A 17,410-nucleotide genomic window follows, 5' to 3' on the forward strand; every position below is an offset into this window, starting at 1 on the left:
CATTTAAAGAAAAGAATTCAGGAGGCTGTAACAACAGATCTCTCCTAATGTTCTGGGAGCAGAGAGGGAATACTGGTGGGTGGGCTTAGGCTAATGAACCAGGATGTGAAGGACCTCCCACTGACAGTTTATTTACAAAGTTAAAGTAACCTATTTTAGAGTTCATAACTTCCTGTTTTCACAGTAACATTTAGCTTGAAAGTAGTGAGATTTTATAAATTTGTGGACAGAGAGAGATCCTTTGAATAAGTGCAAGAACAGAAATGAGATTCAAGATGTATGTGTTTGTAGCTTCACTGTGCCATATACAGGCTTCTCACAGGCAACAGGAAGCATGTCTTGAACCTTCTCAAAGTAACATCTTACCTTTCTCAGTACCAGAGAAGATGGAGATGATTTTGTTCCTAGGCTTTTTCTCTTCTGGCACAGATGGCAGAGGTTTCAAGCTATGATTAGCAGATAATGGATCTTTGCCTCCTGAACTGAAGATAGTACTGCTCATTCGAACAGGTGGAGCTGGTGGCTTATCTTCGAGTTCTCCGTTGTCAGACATGATATTTAATGACTAGAAAACACACTGAAATTGAACAGAGAAAACTTTTGTCAGTAGAGCTACAAAAGCACAATATACCTTATTTATTCTTTTTTCATATTCATTAGCATTTCTTCTGGGGAAAGAGATTTTAAATCAGCACTTGGTTGGGAAACATTCTCTTTCCCAAGTGTTGGCACATGTGATGTAATTTTTTTTACAATACAGAAAATTCTTACTGTATAATTTTATACATATAATCATCCAATTCTTTTGTTCATTCTAAAACAAAAAGCAAAGACAACACTCTTACAAAGTCATGTGGGGAAAACAGAATTGAAGACTATGAAATGGTATGCAATCTAGTGTATTTTTATTTCCTTGCTAACATTTTTCAGTGCTTTGTTTTGGGTAGTGATAACCCAAGCCCTCCAAAAAGGACAAACTATAATTCAGTGTGGAGTCCTTCTTAAGTCTTCCTGCTTCTTTGTTTTTAAAACAATCAACTTTGCTAAATCAACATCTGAGGAAATGAAAAAAATATTTATTGTTTGTCCGTTACAAACCATCTCACATGAAGGTGATTATATAAAATTGAAAACTGCTTCTTTGTTTCAAATACAGGTACTCCCTCAGTTACTTGAGGGCTCAAACAAGTCAATTAATATCATGCAGTCAAAAATGAGTCTATGAGTTCAAATGATTGTATAAAATTTGCTGCAGCAGCAAGCAACCTAGCTCCAGACCGCTCAACTCCTCCTGCTTTGCTGAACAATCCATAAATGGTTCCTGGGTTATTCACTATGATGTCTGAACTCAGAACTTTGAATTGCTGTGGGAGAAACAACCCACAGTTAAATGCTGGGTTGCTTCTCCTTCAACAACACAAACATCCAGGATCATGGAAAGTATCTCAAGAACTGGTGTTCCTGGGATGTTTAATAAAGCAGAAGCAGGCAAGAAAAAGCAAGCAAGTTCACTCATGCTTACAAGCAACTCATGGCTAACAAAGATTGTATAATCATGAAAGTCCAGTCTTGGTGTCTCCTGGCAAGCCTACTCAGCACCCCCCCCCACTCATTCTTCCATTCTATTCCACCATAGCATTCCTTCTCCCTTGACCTTGGGAGCTGTGAAGCCATTTTCCAAGCCTCCTCTCAGAATTGTCCTGTCTCCACCACCACCTTTTTAACTCTAATTTCTCACCAGGTCTTCCTTTTGGACCTTCACAGGTCACAGCCTATTCTGATCCCTTCCTTCACAACCTCCTTCTTCTGACCATCTTGCTCTTTAGCTTCCCTATCTCCCAGGACCTCTTCCCAGACACTAGACTGCCCTAATGTAAGGTTTTAATTCCATTCTATTTTTTCATCTTCCACAGAAACTGGTCAGGTTCTCTGTCCAATCAATTAAGCAATCCATACCCCCACCCCATTCCACAGACTGTACTGTCACAAATATACAAGAATTTGCTTATCTGCTGTCCACTAGGCCAGCATTTACTTTAGCATCTAGGTCAGGGCTAACAGCAGTTACAGCATAATCCTATGCATGTCTACACAAAATCAGGATTCCCCACCACCACCAGTTCAGGTAGGTATACAAAGGCTTGTATTCTTAAGTCTTTTTATATGTTAATATAAAGTATATATTATTTGTACATGAGCAGCCTGTTCCACCAAGTCAAGAACCTTTTAGCAAGTCTATTGCCTCCCCATCTCTCCCTAGCCTGTAGAAAGCAAGATCAAAGGTTACTTGATATGAAGTTCACAGGTACTTAAAAGGCATTTGGCTTAAAGCAGGAAAGGTGTTCCTTTGTAAACATTGTTAAGGGTTTACTACATAATAACTGCAGGCCTAGTTTGTTTTTAAGCAAACTAATTGACTGTTTTTAGCAAAGAAATTACAGACAACTAAAGCTTCAGTGATTTTAATTTGACCCAACCTGCAGCTACTCTGTGTAATGCTAAGTACCCTCAAAACCCTCAAGCAAGTCCTGCTGCCCAGGTTCACACAACACAACAGCTCCCATCACTAAAGCAAGCCACAAAGGGATGTCATGTCATGCAAATCACTATATATACTTTCAAAAACCACAGGATGAACACTTTGAGGGGTTATGGTATGCACCATCAAAGATTGATTTGCCCAGATCAATTTGCACTGCACTTTGAACAGGAACACATAGCTATACTAATGTAAACTTCCAACATGCATCAGAAATAGCCAACTTCATCAGTATGGAGAGGGTCGTTTCCCTACAACAAAGCTGCTTGGAAGCCAGACCTTCCCACACAATGCAGCTGTTTCCAGGCACCACACAAAGAAACCTGAAAGACCTTCCCAGGGCAAATGAGATGTTACCCCTGACACTGACAGCAGCTTTTAGACATCCTTTTCACATTGGGCTGGAAAAGGCACCAGCCAACCTGAATAGACACCAGCACTGCTTTAAGACTTATCAGAGCCACTTTCCAAAGCAAGATGCTCCTTGGAGAGTAGAATCAGCCTTGGCAAAGGCAGACATGCTTCCTAGTTGTAGGTCCCTCCCAATGCTATATGAGAAATCAGCAGGACACAAACAGAACCAAGGTCAAATTCACACTCAGAGACAATGCATCAGAGCATTTGCAGGATCAGTTGTGGCACAGCCTACACTAGGAAAAACCCATTTTCTGTCTCTTCTCAAGAAAGAAGGGATTTTACAAAAAGCACAGGTATTCTGCAGTGCTTAATCCATGCAGGAGTTCACTTATTCCAGGAAAGGTAACCTAGACCTTCAAGCAAACTTTAAGAAATCAGTCTAAATCAAACTAGCCAGATGCTATCTATATGCTGCTAGCTGACCATCCCCCAAATGTGCACTGAATTTAAAAATGCCTTGGATTCAGATTCAAAGTGAAGATTTGTTTTTCACTCTCAAAAACTTTGTCCAAAATAGCTTACACAATTAACGCCTGCTCAAAGCAGCTTACACAATTAAATTCAAATAAAAAAGCACAAAAGTAAGCCAATGGAAAAGTTCCAGTGGATTAATCAGTCAAACCGAAGCACAATAGAAAAGATACATACTACACAACTTTTCCTAAAGATCGATAAGGAAGGAAACTATGATCCCCTGAAGGGAATTCATTCCAAAGCACTCAGGCAACTGATTAAAAGGCCCTGCATCTAACTGCAATAGTTCTCACTTCACGCTCATAGTAAGTATGAAACAGGGCCTGTTTGGATAACCAGAGCTCGCATGCAGCTGATGCAAGAAGAAGCAGTCTCCAAGACATGTGGCAGAATACCAGTTCCTCGAACTGAGCTCAGAAGCATACCAACAGCCCATGTAACTGATGTAGTAGTCTATGTCTATGCTTTCCAACAGCCATTAGAAGATGCAAGCTGCAGTGTTCTAGTCTACACTATTGTAGCTTCTGAGCCATTCTTATATTACAGCAGTCAAGTCCTGAGGTTGCAAAAATCTAGGTAAATATTGCAAGATTTTCCCTACCCTATCCAAGAAATGGAGTTGATAACTCCTTGCTATCAGACCTTTACTTCTGAAAAAGCAGGGCAGAATAAGACTCCTAGACTTGAAACATTCTCTGCTGAATACATTGTTACCCTATTAATTACAGGCAAGCCTTCCTCATCAAGACTACAAGGAAATTCAACAACCATTAATTCCAATGTTCAGGATTCACCTCCTATCTATCCATTACGTATACTGCAACTGATTACAGCTTCCATACATCAATTCAGGATAGTGATTGCATGCATCCAGTACACATGAGTAAAATTTAAAGCTAATTTTTGTAAGTTACTCACAGGAATCCTCTCATCTATCAACAACAAAAAACATAACCCAATATAAGAAAAGAAAGCTACACACATACCAGGTACTCAACATGAATTTCTGAATCAACTACATGCATGCAGTGTAATACCAAAGCACAGTTAGCAATAACAAATGAAGGTAGAAAGGATTTGCACAGAAGAAAAGGAGTTTACCGTAGATTCTAAAAGCGAACATCATTCTAACCTCATGTCTCCACTCTCATTTCATCCTTGGGAGATCCAAGCAAAGCGTGTGGTGTAGTGGTTAAGAGCATGGGACTGGGACTCAGACGATCTGGGTTCTAGTCCCCGCTCAGCCATGGAGCCAACTGGATAACTTTGGGCCAGTCACAGACTCTCACCCCAACCTACCTCACAGGGTTGTTGTGGTGGGGATAAGATGGAGGAGGAGAATGATGTAAGCTGCCTTGAGCCCTTTGTAGGAAAAAGGCAGGATATAAATCGAAAAATAAATAAATAAATAAATAAATAAATAAAAATGGCCTACTCTGGACAAGGTTGTCAGGCACTCATGTTGAACCTAGACAGACTGTATCTTCAACTTAGCTAAATAAAAGGAAATCTGCAGTGACTTAATTAGGCCGAAAAATATAATAGGGTATTTCCAGCAACATTCATTCCTTGGAAATTTGATGAAGGTATACACTGACTGATTGGAAAAGCAAAACAACCTGCATCCACTTACGGGTGATTCTCATCTAACTTTTTATTGGCACACATACCAAGTACAATACAGAGAGGAACCTGTCAAGTATGAAAAGTAGATGCATGCATTTTCAACATGTTCCATTTTAAAATACAAGAAAGTGTGAATACTCAAGTGCATGAAATAGAAATACGTTCTAAGATTCTAAAAGAAAGCAATATAGCACATGGCAATAAAATGGACTGAACGTGCTGTTCTGTACACTGATTCACATGTCATAAGAAAATTAAATCACCAGATTCACATGTTACACCACTTCATGGGTTAAACAGTGCATAAATTGACAAAGCTGTACAGGAATGAGTCAGTGCACAGCCATCCGCTCATGTCTCTAGAACCCAGCAACACCCCCATTCCTAGGTTTCTACTCATGACAACCAAATCAGAGTCTCTGGGTTTCAATGGGTTGACAACCCAGTTTTAACCCATCAACACATCATGGGGTCCCCAACTCCAGGTTTTTAAGCAATACTACACAGTAAAACTGCATGGAACAGCATACACTGAAAAGTTTTTCTCTTCAAACTGCCTGCATCTAGATTTCCAGTAACAAACCTGCCAATCCACGTTTTTTCTTTGTTAAGTGTAGAAAAGCTCACAACATTTTTCTTGATTTTTGACAAAGATGAACCTTTTCTTTATTGAAAATGCTATTCAAAAAGTCATTTAGTAAGCCTGTCCATGGTGTAAGAGGATATCCTCTTATATACTTTACAAGTCATGTTAAAACAGGAAGTAAAGCACCATAAACAATTTCAAAAGCATAATCATTTCTGCACAAACACTGCAGCATTCATAAAGCATACAAGTAATAGCGACAACATCAGTCAACTCTCCTACATAGTGATAGCTGATAATCTGGTTTCAAGGGCTAGGTCATGGGCATCAGGATTCTTGGCAAAGGCACTGGGATAGAGAAACAGGACCCAGGACAGGGAGGGTTTTAAACATTGTTCAGAGCCTAGTTGTTGAGTGGCAGTCAATAAGTAGGCCAAAGTCATTAACCAAGAGTGTGTTTTAGAGCAAGACAAGATCATGGCCAAGTCAAAGGTCCAGAAGAGGAAAGACAAAACAGAGCAGAAGCACCATGGCAATCAGGACAGGGGAGGATACAGGCATCTGAGACAAGGTAAACTGGGTGGGGCTCAAAAGCCGCAGAAGGTGAGCTACAGTGCAATCTGACAAAAGCTGAAACACATTACAGCTAGCAAGATGATTTATGATGCTGAAGCAGCCACTGCAGGGAAGAGCTTGTCCCATATAGCTCATCCTCTGGGTCTTCCTGCAGGCACTCATCAGTAGGCTGAGAGCTCCAGCAAAGCCTGGACCCAATCCAGTAAATCCTACAGTGATCACTTTGGTTCTGGTCACCAGAGAGAGTCCTGGAGCTGCCCTGATACTGACATGTAGTTGCTTATGTACTACTGGCTTCATTACACACCCTAAAATAGGCAACACAAATGTCAGACAAAAGATGGTAAAAAGCCAAGTCTATCAAAACATGAATTTCATTACATCAAAGCATTTTCTAGCTGAACCAGAAGCAATAATGTAATTTAAAGATTTGTTGGATGACTGAATAAACACATCCTAATGACCTCTGCAGTACTTGCTTATACCATGAAGTCAGTATGGCTGGTTCACTTGGTTCACACAATAAAGAATTTAGTTGGAAGCCTCTTATCTGAATCTTCATGGATAAAAAATAGAGGGAGATTCTGACAGGACCGGTGACCGGAGCGGGGGGACAGGACGACACGACTACCCACAGTGAGCCTGATCATCTCTCAGTCATACCATGGATTGTTTCATGAACACTCCACACTGGCCAGGTTCAGCCATACAGGCAGTATCCCAGTTAGAAACACCCCGTGTTGTTCACAACCTGTACTTACAAACCGCCATAAAGTCTGTTAATTTATAAAAGTTACTGTGGAAAATCATCATTACCATAAAGAGGGGAAGCAAAATAAAGGGAGGCCTCCAAGGCACACCTTCCTGTGTCACCTATCTGAAGAGGAAAATCTCTCCAGCATTTCCATGCTGCAAAGAGCCAGCACTGGTGAGTTTAGGCCCGGGTGGAGGATGTCTCAAAAGATATTTGGAGTTTTTCCACTTTAACAAGAGTCATGCACCCCTAACCCCCATGAATGTGGAGGGCCAAACATATATGATCAGTCTTAAATATAAACTCAACTTAAAGACAAATTTCCATTTTCTCAAAAACAGAATACATTCGTAACTCGGGGACTGTCTCTAATGACAAGCTATGGTAGTTTCCACCATGATATGGTCTGTTGCATTGTTGAACTCTGTCTTGGACTTACCAGTGGTACATTTGGTTATACAGTAACCACAGAAAGAAACAATGGTCTGTTCCATAGTTTCCACATTTCACTATAGCTTATTCAGTAGTGTGAATCCAGAAACATTGTTTCTATGCGACTACCATAGAATCTGATGGAAAAGGCATTTGTTGTCGGAGGGGACACTCCTGCCTGCACCGTCCTTTATCCAGGTCTTCCTAGCAACTCATGCATCAGCCCAGCCACACTCCAACTGGCTGCTCTGCACTTCCTCTCACCTCTGCCTTCTCTGCTGGCCTCCAGATGGCCACCTGCAGTTTCCAAATGTCACTGACAGAAGAGAAGCATACAGACATCACCTCTGGCAGCAACCTTGAAAACAGCCACGTATGCAACAAGTTACATCAGATCACTGCAGTTCACACAAACACCACTTGTGAGCTGCTCTGCCATCACAGAGGGTAGGCACACTGCGCACCAGACAACACTGGCTGCAGCCATGGTGCAGGAGGGGGCAGGTTAGGTCACAGTCAGCCTGCACTGTTGCCCTCTGTATGCATGACTGCAGTGGGAGAAAACCCCATCCAGTTCATGTGAGTTCTACAAGCAGAAAGATCTGCAGCAAGGGAGGGGCAGCGAAGAGGTGGGAATTTGGATAGGTATGTTTTTATGATGGCACAGAGCACCACAGTACAAGGGAAGCAAAAGCGCTACTGAAGTGAGCAAGTCGTTGCTTTTTCTGAGCACTGGGGAAAAAGCAGCAGATGGTTGAGGACATGTCCAGGGGAATGTGTGCACTAATGATGGAGAGGCACTATAAAAAGGAGCAGTACACCCTGGAAGTTAATTTCAGTCACAGAGACTGCTGAGATACCTGCTGCTAGCAGAAGGAACGAGGGAAACGATGCAAGCATGGAATCCTGCGATTGTCTGACAGCCTCACTCACTAACGAAACCACACCACATGGAAACCACACAGCATGCTTTAGCCTTTTGTATGAATGCAGCCCCTGTGTTGCTTAAGAGCAGACTGGATTGCCATGTCATGTGAATTGATCCAGAAACTTAAGATTTTAATTATAGAAAATCAAAAAGTCAATGAGAGAAGAATAACTAATACTGGAATACATAATGCTTGAATACAGACGTATCATCCTTCAGATTCCACTGGATTACTGAGAAAAAGAGACACTTCTAAGAAAGTTAAAAGCTGGTCTAGTGTACCATCTAAGGTTTTCTCAATAGGAGTATATGAAGATGCCCTTCTGGTGATACAAAATGCCACATTTTAAGCATAAAGCAACTTGTAGCATGATATACAATATCACTTGTCTTAAATTAAAACTTCTCCATTCCAGTAACACAAAGCCAAAACAGCTTTTAAAAATTCAATTCAGGGCCCACCAGTACCATGACACATTTCTCTTAAAAATATATACTTATCTCAGAGCATAGGCAGATTCAATTGTCTGTAGTCTTACTGTCAGATGAAATGCCAAGTAGATTCAACCTGACCGCCAAACTATCTGCTTACCAAATTTAGAATAAGAGGAGGAACTAGATAGAGTTTAAGGTCTGCCCAAGAGTAAGAAACCTGTATAAATCCTGAATTCCAAATGATTTAATTAATGAGATTGGTCACAACTGATTAGAGGGACAAATACTAATCTGCACGAGAATTTTAACCCCAGATATGTATAAATCCTGTTACAAGATTAACTAAGCATTATTACCATGATTCAATCAAAAATAGCTATAGGTCAAAACGCTAGACTGCTGAGCCATTTCAAAGTGGGGACTATCAAAGTACACGGCCATCCACATGATTTTGTGCACCAACAACATGCTGTTAGCACTGAATCAATCCTGAACACAACATATTTTCTACCCATATTAGGTCATATGGACAAGATCTTTAGAATTATTTTCCTGAATTAATCCATTTTTGTTCAAAATAGAACACAATTTCTTGATTAGCCACACTGATTACTGTTGTGCAATTTCATTTCCTTACACCACATCCTTTTTTTTGCAGGAGAGGGGGTGGGGACCAGTTGTTATCTCCAAAGACTAAAACACAGAGAGCTGCTATATGGAAAGTGGGTTACTACTCTGGCTATCACTTCTTAGTAGAGATAAGAGGAGGATCCCCAACACACCACTGCACAAACTTAGAAGTAGCAATGTTGAACAATTCCTTATCTGTTTATAAGCAATCTACTTGCAAATGCAGCTGAAACTCAAACAGTTATTCCTATATGGAATGAAGATGCTCTGCCACAAACTTGAAAATCTATATTATCTTCATATTTTGTGAAGCACCTAAAATTACTAGATGTTATATTCAAGATGGTTTGGTAGATTTAAAATAAAACCCCTTCTTGTAGTAGACTGAGAAGACACATACTTAAATTATGTTAACGGTGACACACGCGCTGGTGACTTCCCGCCTAGACTTCTGTAACGCGCTTTACGTGGGGCTTCCCCTGAAGACAGTCCGAACACTTCAATTGGTACAAAATAGAGCTGCCAGGTTGCTGACAGGGACGGGGCGTTATGCTCACATGACTCCAGTCCTCCGTCAGCTTCACTGGCTTCCCATTGAAGCCCGGGCCCAATTCAAGGTGTTATGACCTATAAAGCCCTAAACGGCTTGGGTCCTGGCTACATGAACGAGCGCTTACGTCCGTATATGCCCGACCGCCCTTTGAGATCTGCGGGAGAGTCCCTTCTCCGGGAACCCTCCATGAAAGAAATTAGGAGAGTAAGTACCCGGAGGAGGGCTTTCTCTGCGGTGGCGCCCAACCTATGGAATTCACTCCCCAAAGAGGTCCGCCTGGCACCGTTGTTACTGGTTTTTCAGCGCCAGGTAAAGACCTTTTTATTTAAACATCATTTCAATTGTTAAAACATATGATCTGGCCAGGGCAACTTCTTCTTCCTTCTCTTTCTCCTCCTATATTTTTATTTTATACTGATAATTTTAATTTTATATTTGTAAATCAATGTATTTTTGTATTTAATGGTAATTTATTATGTACTATTGTATTTCAATGTATTTTATCATGTTGTAAGCCGCCCCGAGGTTTCGGCAAGGGGCGGCATAGAAATGTTATAATAATAATTATTATTATTATTATTATGATGTTAACAGCAATATGGAATAGGGGATTATAGAGAGATCAAACCTAGCAGAAAGCAATACGGCAATAGAACTTCATTCAATCAGTTATGAATCATTATTTTAGGGAACACTTTCCAAGAAATACAAATCAAACCTATTGTTAGAGACTAAGTTAATTTGCCATAATGGCAAATTGTGGATGTTTAATTCATGAGTTATTCAAGCTAAGTCAGGAACAAGAATGTGCTCAGCATTAACCATTTTTGCTTCGCCTTTGCTTTCATCAACAACCCAGGAATACTCCATTCATGGGCTGTTTGATGTGATGCCCAAACCTGGAACTGTGATTTGTCAAGGGACAAAACAAGCAACCCCTGAATGGAACTTTCCTAGATTGCTGATGAACAAGTTTCTATGTTGTTGATAAAACTGGATGTAAGAATGAAACAACATACATACTTCAAGTAGATGCACTTACTTGGTTTTGCATGGCCATGATTAACTATTCATGGTTACATGCAAAAACATCCAAAATTCATATATACAAATTTATCTGAGAAGTTGCCTTTACTTGGAGTGGGGAGAGGAAGTGGGATAGGATGGCCTATCTGGATTCCTTGACTAGGAATGCAAGTATTTAATACATGTCCTTAAGATATTTGTTTGGGACAAAATAGAGATTCTGTTGCTGTACCATCTACCTTCCAGTAAGTCTCCCTGCCTAGGCAGACTAAGAAGGTCTTAGGGAATGATATGAGTCCCCTACAGGGGCCTACTAACAATCAACTTGGGATACTTTTTCATTCATACTGAAGCCTCTCTGTAGGAGCAGCATAGCTAATTCCAAGCCCTAGTCATTCAACAGGATATATTCTGGTTCTGTTTTTTTCTGCTAAATGAAAGAGTGATCTAGGGGTGGAGAAACTTTTAATATACTTCTATTATTACAGACAGATCACTACCTGATCAGACTTACCTTCAAGCAAAACCAAAGATGTTGGCAAGAGGCATAAAATTATGGTCTGTCCAAGGATGGTCTAAAAGAAGCTGCACAAGTTAAGATGGTCTTATTCAACTACAAGAGCCTTGTGTAATAGCTATTTTGTATAATGATTGTGGCTGGGGAGGTAAAGGTTAATTCTCCTCTGCTTGTTCACTGAATTCCTGATCTAAGGGTATTTCACAAGCAAGAATGTAATAGTTATTTCTAAATAGAGATACTATACTTATGGGATCCAACTGGGCCTGAGACTGCAGTGCACGGGAAGTGAGAGGTTAATGCTTCTTCCAGCGTACTGTTATTCTGATCCTAATTGGAGCTCTTTAGTTTAGAGGTTTTGTTTTTAAAGACACAGTAGAGGATTTGCTACTGCTTCTTTCTGACCCAGTACAGGAATTCAGGAAGCACCAGTGCATATCTACCCTGCTCTGAGGAGCTTGTTTAAAATGTTAAACGAGAAACATTAAAACCTGCAGCAACCTCATCCTAATAAAAGGAATAAAGATAACCTGTAAAACCACCACCACACCACGCAAACATTTCTCAACATATTCTCCTGCCCTTCAGTGCAATTTCCTTTCAGTATTCATCCCTCATAAACAGGCAAAAAGATTTTGGCTGAAATATATTGCTCCTAGTTTGTTTCCACAACCTGAGGATGTGGACAGAACTTCGGAAGAGCCGAAACCAACCACATGTGTACTAATCCTTGCCCAACTCGGTTAATCAGAGGTGGAATGCCTACATGGGTGGTTGGTGTGGTAAGTGTCTCACTATGCGAAGGGGTGGCTTATGGATCTTTGAAAGAAGCAGAAGTACAATTATTGAAAAAGTCATCCTTCTTAGGATTGAACCAGACAAGACTTTAAATCTTTATCTAGTACCTGCTATTTTTTTTTAATTTACAGTGAATGCATAGGTCCTGATCCAGATAAAAGCCCCACCATACCCCACACACCAAGGTCCAAACCAGTACTGGTGTAAGAAAATTTTAGTATGTATCTAGATCTCAATTGAGTGACTACTAGCTTTAGAAACACCAAAAGTGAATGATGTGAATTATGCAGTGGTGTCTCATGCTACATAAGCCAAATAAAATAACATCCTATAAAAAATAGGATGTGTTCTGTTACATAAGGCAAGCCTAAAATGAAGCAGAAATATTCTCTTGAAGACATCTTATAACGTAGGTCTCAAGCATGAGCAGTCTTTGGACCAAAGTGAATCGTGATCTGTCTCCTATACAATGTGGGAACATGTACAGAGATACGTATGGGAGCCTGCCCAACAATCACACAGGAAAGGAATGACAGGAACATGAATGAAGTCCAAATCTCCTAAATCTTAATGTATTCACTATGAGCTATCACTGGGAAAATGTTGCTTAACAAAGACTGAACCCATAACAGTAGCTATTAGATTACCCACACTTCCATATTACAAAATGTTTCCAACTTGTGCGTCTGCAAGAAAGGGGGCTGCTTCTAGTCTACATTATAGTTAGCATTTTCCAGGAGATGATTTTTACATCAAGTTTAATTGTGCACATTACCAACTACAAAGAGCCAAGTAAACTTATTTTCTTTCAGAATACACAATCCACTATTATTGAAGCACTAATAACTCAAAAACCTATTCACCTTTTTTGTAACATTTACATACAGGAAGAACTCCTTCATAATCATATGTTTTAACATAATTCTAAACCAGTGTTTCCTAGTAAGTGTATAATCTAATGACCATTGAATTAACTGATGATCTTTCTATGAAAGACTGTCTTCACTGCATGATGGATCTTTCATCTTTATAAAATTCCTCCAGCCCTAGAATTAAACTCCAGATTTGCTTGCTCATGTTTGTAAAGTCTCTATATTTAGACCAGTAAAGATAAATATGAGCTACTTACAATGGCTCCAGACACTAGATAATTAGTACTCTTAACCTAAATTCAGTAACACTGATGTTTTGTTTTACTACTGCCTCCAACAAACAGAAACATTACATCTACATGTCAAAAAACAAACCAAGAGAGCAATGGAAAAGGGAGATAACCTCCCTGGCTTTACAGGTGCCAGAAAGCCAGATCATTCTCTAGAAAGAGTACAGAACAAAGCCTCCCAAATATTAGCAGAAAGGCAAAAACTAGTTATATCACAACATCAGACACACAAAGGTGAATTTCATCAGTTTTTATCCTCCCTACTCAAGAGGACCTGCTGTTTCTTTAGAAGTATACCCTTGGAAGTTACTGACAAGAATTCTCTTTTCCATTAGGGTCTAGGGAACAGCTACTTATTTCAGACTTATTTCCCTCAAGATGACTGTAGACTCTTCTGAAAGATATGTCTTATATGGCATGTAATATCTAAAGCAAAATTAGATACAAGGCTAAGTTATCAAAGTGTTCCTGCTAAGCTGTTCCTTGAAGAATAACAATCTCCATAAGAGCTATCTTCTTGTAATTCTCCTATGTTTTCATAAACTTATGCTTGAAAATAAACTTCAATTACAAAAACCCAAACTGAAAAGCAAATTCTCATGTAACTAATAGATGAAATAACTAAAATTCAGTGCTAGGAGGAACTGGAATTTCCCTTACAAGTCTTTAAGCTTTTCTTACCCCCTTTGGCTTATAATTTCAAGTACTTTTAGATTCATGAACAAGTCTGAAAATTGAGGTAAAAAGATAACAGCCAGAGGCCAACAAAATTTTTGTGGCCTTTATGAGCAACCATAATTTTGTGGTTGCCAGGAAATGCCCTTGCCCTAAGAAGTGGGGTCTTGTCTGTGATCTCATGCCGCATCTTTGAAAAGTGGAACAAGGTCAGTGACAAATAAAAACATATCTGCAGTCCCCCTTAAGCTCAGAGGTAGCAAGAAGCAAAGATGTGCCAGGTATTCCAGCCAGTGCTGGTTAGGGGAGGCATGCTGACTTGCAGTGCCTCTCTCCAGTTGTATCCCCATCATGGCTTATTGTGCTGTGAAAAGACAGTCAATGTACATGAGTGTTAGCAAAAGAAGGTAGCTAAGGATATACTAGGAGATCTATATGAGTTCCAGTGGATCAACAAGGATTCTGACACCCAATTGTTTAACAAAATGACAACAAAAAGCCCACCCCCATGAACACTCCTAAAACAGCCTGCTGAAATAATGACAGCATGAAGAAAAACAGCAGATCTATGTAAAGGCCTAGTTCTGATATTGAAAGAAATTCCTATGTCTGTCTTTTTCAGCTATTTTATATCAAGTTCTGGCTAGTGAACCTTGGGATTCAGCCTGAAATTCTCCACAACGCTCTGTTCATCTGATGAAGCAGATTGTACTCCAGAAAAAGCTTATGCCAGAGTAAATTTGTTAGAGTCTTGTTAGACTAACATGGCTCCTCTCTTGTAATTAAATACCATAAGCTGAAAATATGCCCACTCCTGCTGTAGGGAAATAACTTATTTATGCATAGTGCTTAAAAGAAGCTATTTCAGGAGGAAGTCCTTGTAGAGATAGTTGTGAAATAATTTTCCTGGTTTCAGGTTTCTTTTCATCATCGTGACTTCCTCTGAAGTAGACACTCGTAGACATTTTTGAAGTACTTGAACACTTTAATTTCATGTAATAGGTAATAGCCTCTAGTGAATAAGGCTACCTGCATAGGCCCAATTTAGAACAGACTTCCAAAATACAACTATGTAACACTACACGCTACTCATTCCCAATCTCATGCTTTTCTGTTTTCTTGCAATTAACAAAAACCTGGGATTTTCCATTTGTTTCACATTTTTAACAGTCAGATTTCTGCTCTCAGCTGTAACCTGACCATCAGCTTCTTAATCCAATACTATTTTCGAACTCTACTAGTAATTAATTAGTAAGTCAAACTGAATTTGATTGATTTAATCATTGGACTAATTGGTTACTGAGTACAGATATGAGGGTACCTTGTCCCCGAAACAGTTCAGGCAAATTGACAGGACAGGAAAGTGTCTTCTTCTGGCTACCTACTGCAACTACAGACACCTCCAAAAAGAGAATACAAACAATTATTAGTTGCACAAACCAATATCTAAGCCAGCCTTCCCCAACCTGGTGTCCTCCAGATATTTTCAGATACAGCTCCCAGTATCTTTGAATGTTAGCCATGCTGGCTGAAGCTCATGAGAGCTTAAAAACATGTGAAGAGCATCAAGTTCAGAAAGGTGGGCCAAGTTGTTGGATCGCTGGAACAGAACCAAAGAGATCCAGCTTGAAATTCTTACTTGGCCATGAAGATTTTTTGCAATACAGGGCCAGCCACATACCACTCAGCTGAACCTATCTCCTAAAGCAGTTGCAGGGGTAAAATAGGAGACAGGAGAGAAATGTACACTACACTGGGCATTATGAGAGAAAGGGCAGAATAAATATATAATAAAATATATTTGTCACAATTTTATAACACCTTAACTTAGGTTAAGTATTCAGCCCAATGATGATCACTTTCCTTGTTGTTTTCCTAACATTAATACTAACAAAAATACTTGTTGAACCAGTTAATTTACCAAATGTCTTTTGATATGCCATCTCTTCAGCCCCAAGGAAGCAATCACTTAAAATATAGAACTTCTTACATGGCAAACACCTCACCTAATCTTACTGAGATGTAGAATAAGCCAGGGTGAATTAAAAAAAACCAATTACTTGAAAAAACAAAATAGAATCATATTGTCTTAAATTAGGGGTTTTAAAGACCATCCTGAATTTAAAAAAACTACATTTCTCCCTAACTGGAAAAAGTTAAAATTAAATATCATAAACATAGCAAACCTACAGTTTCATAAAAGTGATGTTACCCACCATCAATTTCACTGTTTCATCTTATGAAAATGGCTTTATCCAGGCTAATTAACAGCTCTTCCTCCAAGTTCTAAATGTTTAGTTTCTTTGACTAAAATCACATGTGCAAGGACACAGGCTAGATAGAATTGTTGTGCTTATATACTGAAGAAGTTGGGATAAACAAGGCAAAGGAGTTAGTTAAGACAGCAAGGCAATATAACAGGGTGGCTGCTAGAATAAAATACATTCTTAAAAGAAATCCAAACAATTGGATTGTTAATCATTTTAAGTGGATGTTTTCTGCTAACCTTCCATTTACTTACTAAACGTGGACATTTTAAAAATTTGTTGCTTTGCTTATTCTGAGGGTAGTGATGAGCCAAAGCAAAACTGAAAGGAACAACACTGGAGGAAGAAAAAAACCCCAAAGTTGTCCATTGTCTACTCTCATCTACTCCCATAATAAGGCTAAAATCATATACACAATTAACTGGGAGTAAATCCAATTGAATTCAAATGAAATATATTTCTGAGGAAACATTTATAGGATTGTGCTATAACCTCAAATTATCATGGGTGCTAGTTTTAAGATAGCCCTATATGGGAGAATTTTAAACCTTTTCCACTAAAGGTATACACAGTGAGACAAAGCCTGCCCATAAGAATGAAACAGAATGAAGCAAGAGTAATACTTCTATTTGAAAGAAATGGCACATGTCTTTGAGGTTAAACTTATACACAAAAGAAATCTATGATAAAGATTCAAAGGAGAACTTGATTAAAATCTATGATATCACTTGACCTTTTTTCTTATTGATTTAAATCAATCTATTCTGGATGAGGTCAATTTGATCTATCCTTAATTATCTTTGCAACTTAGGGTGCATGTTTAGACATTAAAATGAGTACTACTCCCAACATTCCTCCAATCAATCATGCATAAAATCGCACCCTTACTTCATCATGTCACCCACTACAGCATGCAGTTAAACATCATAAACCCTCACAGATTACAACCATTCGTACTTCACTAGGCAAAACTGAAGGCAATTTGATGCTGATGTCTTGCTCAACAATGCACTTA

At 39.3% G+C, this 17,410-nt stretch overlaps 1 protein-coding gene across 5 annotated transcripts in view; it reads right to left on the reverse strand.

Annotated features, from left to right (window-relative positions):
- Positions 1-17,410, reverse strand: part of PAK2 (p21 (RAC1) activated kinase 2) — a 60,350-nt gene that overhangs the window by 29,687 nt on the left and 13,253 nt on the right. For 4 of the 5 annotated variants that reach the window (XM_044433067.1, XM_044433064.1, XM_044433066.1 and 1 more), the window contains one exon: positions 367-577. In XM_044433067.1, the coding sequence (XP_044289002.1) occupies positions 367-553 (187 nt within the window). In that variant the 5' untranslated portion in view covers positions 554-577. Of the gene's footprint in view, positions 1-366; positions 578-15,449; positions 15,539-17,410 lie in introns of those variants that run through there. The other variant, XM_044433065.1, reaches the window with a different exon arrangement.

The sequence above is a fragment of the Varanus komodoensis genome, unplaced genomic scaffold, assembly GCF_004798865.1.
Source record: "Varanus komodoensis strain SLA01 unplaced genomic scaffold, ASM479886v1 scaffold25, whole genome shotgun sequence".
Lineage (NCBI taxonomy): Eukaryota > Metazoa > Chordata > Lepidosauria > Squamata > Varanidae > Varanus > Varanus komodoensis.